Here is a 10575-nt window from a genome sequence, read left to right as displayed (position 1 = left end):
AAGCTCTGGATTTGAACTTCGAAAACGACTAGTAATGGAAGAATGCCGATAAATGAATTCAATTATTTTACGACTTACATGATCCAATGTCCAACTCTCCGATGCCAATGAACGAGCATCCTCAAAGTTTGCTTCATTGGTTCCTTCATTCCAATTCCATACACTATAAGTGGCGGTGAAATAAACATCAAACACTAGTTCTGGGGAAAATATATACATGTATTTTGGAGCAAAGTCTTCCAACTTTATCTTATTTTCCGTATACGTCCTACTTCACCAACTCTAAACAAAGAGTAGACTAAAAAAAGTCCATCTCACAATATTTTGCCAATTCAAAAACAAAGCCTTGTATTTTATGGTTCAAGTATAAAGATACCTTATGGTCTCAATGTTTTTCAAACACGAGAGCTTCTCAAAAGAGTCCCCGAAAAACTCGACCTTCGCAATTGATATTCCAGCGTTGATAACGTAAAATGTGTTATGATAATAATTAATCATATTTCCAGGGTCAGGAATTTATTAATATGAAATTATACACTCTCTAAATAGACCGTTCAATGGTCGAACTAATATAAAAACAAATCCACACTTACATATTCAAGATTATCATCATCGTTGATATCTACATTGGTATCAAATACGCATATCAACCCATCAACAGATGTAGAAGCTAGTTTGTTTTAATGACCAGGGATGAAATGTACCTTTAGATAATAAGAGAAGCATCAACGATGCCAATAAGCCACATGATTTAACCAACAAAATCGGTTTATTAGCTTACAGCCAAAGTATAAATTTGTTTAATCCACATAAAGCTTCAGTGCCATAAAAATTGGGGTGCAATTATATAAAATAATCGATAAAAACTCAAAGACCTCGATCTACACGGTGATCGAATTGAACAGTGGTCAAGACTAACCTGAGTAGCATTAAGATTCCTCCAAGCACGCAACTTGTTTCTTGTTCCTCTAATCCCAGAAAAGTATCTGTGTAATTGATAAACAAGCAAGAAGAAACTGTCAAAAAGAGTTATACCTGATAACTTTTGAGAAGAACATTGTTGAAAATTAAAAAACACATGGGCTGCTTGAAATTAGCAGTTGACTGCTTGAAAAAAATGGGGCTGCTGAATTTTTTATTATTTTATAATAGGGATAATTACAAAATTGAGTCATTGAACTTTAGGGTATTTTCAAAGAATAGTCCCCAGCTTCAACTATAAATACCTAGCTCATTTAGCTTAAATATCATCCTAAAATCATTTCTTTCTTCCAATACTAGAGAGCTTTCTTGTGAGTAGTGAGTGTTTTGTAAACACCTGTAAATTTTCTCTCTTAGTAAAAGATCTGTAGCAATTCAGAGACGTAGGCATAATTGACTGAACTCCGTTATCAATTTCGGGTATTATTTTTCCGCTTTTATTTTGTATTCTCACTAATCTGGTTATAGAGAAATTACTTGTTCTCGTTTATTTCCCAACAACTGGTAATCTGAGCTTTTGGTTGTGAATTTTGTTAATTTTTTTGCGAGGTTACTATTCATTACTATTCACGTAAATAGTGAATTGTAAAAAATTTGTCGACGATACAAGCTTGTCGACGAATGTGTTCTAATACACGATGGTTCGCAAGAATTGTCAAAACGATCTAAACGAAGCCAGATTCGAGTTGGAGCAATGGCTGCAGACGAAGGGAATGTGAAAATTGAAAAGTTCGATGGTGCAAACTTTGGCTTTTGGAAGATGCAGATTGAAGATTTTCTGTACCAGAAAAATCTATATCAACCTCTCTCAGGAAAGAAACCAGAGGGCATGAAGAATGAAGACTGGACTCTTCTCGACAGACAAGCTCTCAGAGTTATCCGACTGACGTTATCCCGCAATGTTGCTTTTGACATAATAAAGGAAAAGACCATGGAAGGTCTTATGGCGGGTCTCTCTAGTATGTATGAGAAGTCATCAGCCTCAAACAAAGTTCACTTGATGAGGCGATTATTCAATTTGCGGATAGTGGAAGACGCATCAGTGGCTCAACACCTAAATGAACTCAACACAATTACAACTCAGTTGAGTTCCGTGGAAATTGAATTCGATGATGAAGTTTGAGCTTTAATTCTCTTATCATCTCTACCAGATAGTTATAATGCTACTGTTACAGCAGTCAGCAGTTCGTCGGGAAACAACAAATTAAAATTCGACGATGTTCGGGATCTGGTATTGAGTGAAGAAATTCGACGGAGAGAATCGGGTGAAGCATCAACCTCCTCATCCTTGCACACGGAGTCTAGAGGGAGAACTTCAGAAAGAAATTTAAATCGTGACAGATCCAAATCCAGGAGGGGAAAATCAAGAACGGGAAAGAAAGATTATACCTGTTATAATTGCAGAAGGGTCACTTTAAAAGAGATTGTTGAGCACCAAAGAAAGATACAGACGCACATGAATCTACCAACATGACAGAGGAGAGAGGTGATGTCATGATTCTAAGTGCCATCAATCTAATTGAATCATGGATCTTGGATTCAGGGGCATCTTTCCACTCCACCCCATGCCAATAAATCATGGAGAACTATGTCAGTGGTGATTTTGGGAAGGTTCATCTAACTGATGATGAAATCTTGAAGATCGTCAGAAAAGGAGACATCCGATTAAAGCTGCCAAACCAGACCACCTGGAAGCTGAAAAGAGTGAGACATATTCCTGGCCTCAAAAGAAATTTGATTTCTGTAGGATAGCTTGATGGAGAATGATATAGTACAACCTTTTAGGTTGTGAATGAAATATTACCAAAGGAGCACTCGTCATTGCTCGTGGTAAGAAGACTGGTACTCTCTATGTAACCTCAAATTTAGAGAATATCATTATAATAGCAGATACTGATGGAAAATCAAATCTATGGCACCAAAGGCTTGACCATATGAGCGAGAAAAGGATGAAGACACTTTTGTCAAAAGGGAAGATGTCGGATCTAAAGAATGTAGATGTCGGACTATGCGAGGATTGCATCTTTGGCAAACAAAAAAAGTCAGTTTTACAAAGATTACAAGACACCCAAGGCAGAAAAGTTAGAGTTGGTTCATACTGATGTATGGGGACCATCTCCAGTTTCATCTCTTGCAGGCTCACTATATTATGTCACCTTCATCGATGATTCAACAAGGAAGGTGTGGGTTTATTTTCTGAAGAATAAATCAAAAGTATTTGATACCTTCAGAAAATGGAAGGCCATGGTGGAAAATGAGATTGGTTTGAAAGTCAAACGGTTGAGGTCTGATAATGGAGAAGAGTACAGGAATAGAAGATTCAGAGATTTTGCGCAAACAATAGGATCAAGATGGAGACAACAGTTCCCATGACACCGCAGCAGAATGGCGTAGCAGAGCGCATGAACAGAACTCTGAATGAACATGTCAGAAGCATGAGGATACATGTTGGCTTGCCCAAATCGCTATGGGCTGAAGCTATCAACACTTCAACTTACCTAATCAACCGTAGGCCCTCAGTTCCTTTGGATGGCGGAATACCATAGGAAGTTTGGAGCAAAAAAGAAATAAATCTTTCACACTTAAGAGTGTTTGGTTGCATTTCTCATGTACACATAAATTCTGCTGAAAGAAGTAAACTTGATGCCAAGTCCAACAAATATGTCTTTGTTGCTTATGGTGGTGATGAGTTCGGTTACCGGTTTTGGGATTATGAAAATCGAAAGATCATCAGAAGCAGAGATGTCATTTTCAATGAAAATGTGATGTACAAAGATAGGGCAACCATAGAATCAAGTAGCTCCAATACTTAAGCTGAAATAAAGGAATTTGATGAGTTCGAGGAGATTTCTGGAAATGATATTCAAATCAGTCCTAAAGCAGTTCAAAAGAACCAGGCACACCGGAACTAAGACGCTCCTCCAGAATTCCTAAACCAACCCAGCGTTATTCGCCTTCTTTGCACTACTTGTTGCTAACTGACAATGGTGAACCAGAGTGCTATGATGAAGCAATGCAGGTGGAGGATTCAGTCAAGTGGTAGTCTTCCATGAAAGATGAGATTGACTCGCTTATGTCAAATCAGACGTGGGAATTAGTTGAATTACCACCAAGCAAGAAAGCACTCCACAACAAGTAGATTTACAGGATCAAAAAAGAGCACGATGGGAGAAAACGCTATAAAACAAGATTGGTTGTCAAAGGTTTTCAGCAAAAAGAATGTATTGACTACAATGAAATTTTCTCTATAGCCGTAAAACTGTCTACAATCAGACTGGTGTTGAAAATTGTAGCTGTAGAAAATCTATATCTTGAGCAGTTAGATGTAAAGACAGCTTTCCTTCATGGTGATTTGGAGGAAGAAATCTTTATGAGGCTGCCAGAAGGCTTCATAGAGGCAGGCAAGAAAAACCTGGTATGCAGGTTGAAGAAGAGATTGTATGGTTTAAAACAAGCTCCTAGACAGTGGTACAAGAAGTTCGATAGTTTCATAGGTAGCAGTGGTTTTACTAGATGCCAAGCAAATCATTGTTGCTACATCAAGAAGTTCGGCAATAGCTTCATTATTTTATTGTTGTATGTTGATGGCATGCTTGTTGTAGGTTTAAACATGCAAGAGTTTATAAACTTGAAGCAAAAATTGTCGAAGCAGCTTGCAATGAAATATCTGGGCGCTGCAAAGCAGATTCTAGGGATGAGGATCAAGAGAGACATAAAGTCGGGGACTTTGGTGTTATCACAGGTTGAGTACATCAACAAAGTACTCTTCAGGTTCAACATGCAAGATGCTAAACCAGTAAGTACACCTTTAGGTGTTCATTTTAGACTCTCCAAAGAACAGTCACCAAAGACGAAGAAAGTACGTGCACACATGGTGAAGGTGACGTATGCCTCAACAATTGAAAGTCTGATGTATCCATGGTCTGTACTAAACCAGATATTGCTCATGCAGTAGGAGCTGTTAGCAGGTACAAGAATAATCTGGGCAAGGTACACTGGGAAGCAGTCAAATGTATCCTCAGATATCTGCGGGGTACTACAAACAAAGCACTTATTTCAAAGGTGGAGATACGATACTGATAGGTTATGTAGATATGACTTAGCCGAAAATGTTGACATCAGAAGGAGCACTACAGGGTATGTCTATACTCTAAGAGGAACCGCAGTAAGTTGGGTTTCTCAACTATAGAAGATAGTTGCTCTCTCCACAACTGAAGCAAAATATGTCGTTGTTACGGAAGCCAGCAAGGAGATGGTTTGGCTCCAAAGTTTCTTGGAAGAGTTATGCAAGAAACAAGAAAATAATGTCTTGTATTGCGATAGTCAAAGTGTTGTCCATCTAGCAAAGAATCCGTTTTTTTCATTCCAGGACGAAGCACATACAATTGAGATATTATTTTATCCGGACTCTTCTGGAAGATGGGATTTTGAAACTTAAAAAGATTAGTGGAGCTCAAAATCCGGCAGACATGTTGACAAAGATGGTGACTACGGAAAAACTGAAGTTGTGTTCAACTTCAGTTGGCATGCTAGAATAAAAGACCATAAATGCTGATGCATTGATCAAGGTGTGAAGACAAATTAAAATCAGTCTTCAAGTGGGAGATTGTTGAAAATTAAAAAGCACATGGTCTGCTTGAAATTAGCAGCCGACTGCTTGAAAAAAAAATGGGGCTACTGAATTTTTTTATTATTTTGTAATAAGGATAATTACAAAATTGAGTCATTAAACTTTAGGGTATTTTCAAAAATTAGTTCCTAAGCTTCAACTATAAATACCCTAACTCATTTAGCTTCAATATCATCCCAAAATCATTTCTTTCTTCCAATACTAGAGAGCTTTCTTGTGAGTAGTGAGTGTTCTGTAAACACCTGTAAATTTTCTCTCTTAGTAAAAGATCTGCATCAGTTCGGAGACGTATGCATAATTGACTGAACTCCGTTATCAATTTCGGGTATTATTTTTCCACTTTTATTTCGCATTCTCACTAATCTGATTATAGGAAAATTACTTGTTCTCGTTTATTTCCCAACAAACATATCCAGTCTTACATCAAAACTAGCAGATGCTAAGCTAAAGTGGGAAAAACAGTAACTTCAAAACATAAATTTTTTAGACCTGGGATTGACATCTTGCAGCCAAAAGACTATCATCCGACCCTCCAAATGAGAAGCTAAAGACCTCTTGAGAAGAACCAGCAATTATACACGAAACCTGAAAAAAAAATCAAATTGCACCATTTTAAAAAAAATGTGGATTCCAAAATTTCTGCAGGAAAAGGCTGGTATGAAAATCACCAGTTGAAAAGTTCTGGTATACCACGCTCTGATAGTTCAATCAGATGAGCAAGAGTGCAAAACATGCTTATTAGAAGCACCAGAGAAATTGATATGATTGATAGTTGAGGAATGTCCCTTACACTCTCCAAGATATTGACCAGTCATAGGAGAGTAAAGTTTCACTGCATTTGTCGACAATGATAATGGCATGGAAGTCCAATCATCTCTTTATCCAAAACCCACCATAAATAACCAATCACCGTCAACTTTAACACTAGAAAAAAATTCAAAAGTTCCCATTTTTCCAGTGAACAGAATTGATTTTAGGAGAGGAAGCGTACCTGGGGACGATTTGGAAAACGTAGTCGTCACAGAAATTGGTTTGTATCGAGTTTTTTTAGACCAAATGTCTTGATTGAGCTCTGACTATTCTAAACTGGTCGTTGTTCTTCTTATTCTATTTCCATATCTGTTTTTTTTTTTTTTGTCAATCGATGTGTTTATTTGAACTTTGTCTATTGAAAAAGAAAGAGAGTGGCAAACCAAGGCAGGGGCGCCTAGCATAAGGAATTCAGGGTTTTAAACAGGCGATTGTAAAAAACAGTCAAGTTCAGCTTAACTTGTATCCTGCAACCAATCAATTTTTGCCACCTCATTCCCCTTTTATTGTGTCGAATTTCTTGGCTTTGAAGTTAGCAACTCGAAAAAAGTCCATCTTTTTTTTTTCTTGAACTTTTGTTTTTGAAATAAATCTATTTCTAGACCTATAAGAACAAGAATGTCTAAAGAAATATATTGTTCAAGATTAATATCATTTGATACATTAAAAACAATAAACTCGGGACAAATCGAGTTAAAGAATAACGCATTATCAGAATGAAGTGTTCAAGAGGTAAACTTATGACGATTTTATTACAGAACGAGATACATAACAGAGAAAAATACCTACTAGCTAACATATCACGTGCATCATCCAGATGAAAGCTAAGAATAGATATATCATGTGTCACAACTCAGTTTGTTAATAGTCATTGTTGAATTTGACTTAAAAATTACCTTTTGCTATTGGTCCTCACGAGCAAACGCTAGACCAGCAACAGAGGCGTTGTATTTCCACAAGGCCCGCTTTCACATAGGAATGAGATGAGAGAGTCATTGCACCCAACGGTAGGTTAGTCGAGTCTCGGACTATCAATCCCACAGCAGCTAAATATTGTTTAGGATAGAAGGCGCCATCCACATTAATCTTAACAACACCAGAGTCGGGGGGAATCCAATGTTGATCCACGGTACTTACTGGTGCAACTTGATGTTGGGGATATTGCTTTTTGGTCCCAGCAGCACGATGTCTGACCAAGGGGAGCACGATGTCTGACCAAGGGGGACACCATCACAGATTGTCAATACGATGGTCCTTTTAATTATAAGTCGATACAATGATAAAGAAGTACATAATCAACTGATGGATTGGTTCCGTAGGTAAGAGTGGTGAATGACGTATAATGGATCGAATTTACAACAATAATTTAATTTTGAAGAATAATAACTTTGGTTACTCCTCCTCGATCAATATTGTTTTGTATATATATTTTAAATATATATATATATATATATATATATGAGGATAAATTATTTCATAGACCTGACTCACCACGTCATCCATGTCAATAAATAACAATCACAAATTTTAAAATAACTTTTAAATAATCACTCACTTTTTATTTACATGTAAGAAATAGATGAATTTTCACATAAAATGATGTAAATATAAATACTATTAGTTGAGATCACGAATAACGTAATGAGCCGATACAATCTAATAATTTCTCAATTTCTCATATAAGAGAGGCCAATGAAAGTACGAGGCCTGAGTTTCCAGATGAGGCCAATGAAGGTGTGAGGCTCGAGTTTAAATATTAGGATTCGAAACTGATAATGAAGACTTAATGATTAATTTTTTATTAATAAAATATAAATCTTGTCATCGCGAATTTTACGATTCAATTTAACTATAAAATAATCAAAATATGAAAAAAAAAATTAAAATTGAATGAGAATCCCCCTTTGAAATTTAAGAGTTGCATCGATTCTCCAAACCAACAATTCTACATCTTCAGGTTAAATTCGAAAACAGAGTCTGCAACAAGGATGAAATCCAGATGATGTCATTTCTAAATGATCAAGATCAAACAAATGATTTAAAGGTATACATACAGCATCCTAATTCATGTCAAGGATCTAAAATTGTCTACCCATCGGACTTAAACATATATCTTCCCGGATTCAGCAATCTTCTTTATCTCACGCAATTCAAAACACATCAAGCTTTGATCCCAGTTGATGGTACGAAAAAAAAAAAGACATCAGGCACACCCATAGTTAAACATCATTTCAATTTTCAGCCAAACTGATTTCATGCGCTTGCTTCTGCATTATTTTTCTCTGAAGTTCCGGCATCGTGCTCCTCCGGCTTTGCATCTCCTTCAGCCTTGTAAGCTGGCTTTGTTGCTTCTTGCCCTACATTAGGACCAAAATCAGCAACATATTAGCATGAACCATCAAGAGAAAAGTTAGTCTCGCAGGAAAAACATCAAACACTAAAGCATTGTAGTATTCTTACCTTCATCATCACTGTCTTCAAACTCATCCATGCCACCCATGCCGCCCATTCCACCCATCATGTCACCCATGCCGCCCATTCCGCCCATATTACCGAAGTTCTAAACACCACAACAAATATTAGGTAAGAAAGCAAGTCTTCATAAGTTACTTCTAGAACTAGAAATTGTACATAAAATATTATATATCCATTCCATACCGAGAAGTCCATTCCTCCCAAGTCAAGATCACCAGCACCTATTCAGAAGTAGTAGCAAATAATAATTTGTCAGTTTGAACTGTATCGGCATCCGCATCAATTCAATACAAATAAAGAAACATACCCTTGTCTTCATCTTCATCCACCCATTTGTCCCAGTCCACTTTGACATAATGGGGGACTTTGCCATCCCCACGCAATAATTTTTTCCACCACACTTTCTCATCTTTCTCCAAGATGCAGAATATGCTCCTTACACCTATATTTATTTTGCTTTCCTTTTTTCCAGAAAAAAAATATAAAATGTCAAAAATGATGGAATAATGCTTATACCAAGCATTGAGAGCATATAAAGAGGCAACACTTTCAAGGCGTCCCAAAACAAATTTAGACTTGGCTTGATAGAGTTGATAGGAAAGATGAAACATATTTTTTGGCATTAGTATGATTGGTAGAAAAGAAAAAATGAAATGTTTCACTAATTGGTTGCTACACATGAAAATTATTTAATTAAAATAATTTACTTCACTATTTCACTCCTCTTATTTCCCACTTTCTAAACACACCAAAAAATTTCATTTTCTTTCACTTTTATGGAGTTAGAAGCAGCATGAGTGAATGAATATGTGTTCCAAAGAGGTTAAAGATTGTCGAAACATTTTTAGTAATAATGAACTTAAAATGTAGTAGTCCTAAAAGCAAGACACTAAGGAGCTAAATGCTAGCCATAAAATATTCATAATTCACTTAAAATGAAACCAATCATCAACATAATACAATCATCAACAGATCAACATAATCCATCAGTTCGACAGTCATCCAAGATTCTCAAATAACCCTAAACAAATGGAACAAACAATTCTTTGATTCTCGATAATGGCTAGGTCAATATCTTATATCTTACCTCCACAACGACTTTATCAAAAAGTTCCAACTTCAACTCATATTGGTTATTTCCAGCGGTACCAGAGAAACTAAACACTCCCTCTGGCTCAAGATTGACCTTCGCATCCTTAGAATCGGATAACATCACCGTAATGAAAACCTTATCAGCTCTTTGAGCCCATTTCACCTCAGGATGACGACTAGCAACAAAGAAAAAAAATTAAACCATGGTTAATTAAAGAAGAATTCAAATCAAAACATACTCAAAACAAAACAATATCTAATGAAACAATCTTAGATACCAAAGTAATCAAGCCCCACTATATCAGTTCTCCCCAATAGCTAATTAAATCGGTTGAAACAAAAGAAGAACACAAATGGTAACAAAAAGCTTAAAATCAACCAAAATCAGTTGCGGGCGGCTGGGGTAAAAGATCCGAAATATGAAATCTAAAAATCAAAATTAGAAAGAAAAAACAGATTGTTAAGCTTACCTCATGATTTAGTACTGGGTAGAGAGTGTTGAAATGTGAAGAATTGTAAAACCCTAAAGAAAACACCAGCCGACGATTAATGAGAGCAAGGTTTTTAACTTACAAAACGGACACCAT

The 10575-nt window shown here is 36.4% G+C and overlaps 1 protein-coding gene and 1 pseudogene across 4 annotated transcripts; both read right to left on the bottom strand.

Annotated features, from left to right (window-relative positions):
* Positions 1–515: 515 nt before the first annotated feature.
* LOC120193019 lies at positions 516–6761 on the bottom strand (annotated as a pseudogene).
* Positions 6762–8412: 1651 nt separating this feature from the next.
* On the bottom strand, positions 8413–10575 carry LOC120193071 (uncharacterized protein Os08g0359500-like). Of its 4 annotated transcripts, XM_039195686.1 has the most exons (8): positions 10459–10575; positions 9984–10164; positions 9204–9357; positions 9080–9117; positions 8978–8981; positions 8882–8938; positions 8767–8778; positions 8413–8736 (listed from the first exon to the last, which is right to left on the bottom strand). In XM_039195686.1, exons 1-8 carry the CDS (start codon positions 10461–10463, stop codon positions 8675–8677), a joined length of 513 nt encoding a protein of 170 aa, XP_039051617.1. In that variant the 5' UTR covers positions 10464–10575; the 3' UTR covers positions 8413–8674. The 4 variants fall into 4 exon arrangements, with proteins under 4 accessions (XP_039051617.1, XP_039051615.1, XP_039051616.1 ...); XM_039195684.1 differs by having other exon boundaries at positions 8882–8981; XM_039195685.1 differs by having other exon boundaries at positions 8413–8778.

This window comes from Hibiscus syriacus, unplaced genomic scaffold (assembly GCF_006381635.1).
Source record: "Hibiscus syriacus cultivar Baekdansim isolate YM2019G1 unplaced genomic scaffold, ASM638163v2 tig00116984_pilon, whole genome shotgun sequence".
Lineage (NCBI taxonomy): Eukaryota > Viridiplantae > Streptophyta > Magnoliopsida > Malvales > Malvaceae > Hibiscus > Hibiscus syriacus.
The sequence above is the reverse complement of the archived record's forward strand: the minus strand, read 5'-3'. Positions and strand labels throughout refer to the sequence as shown.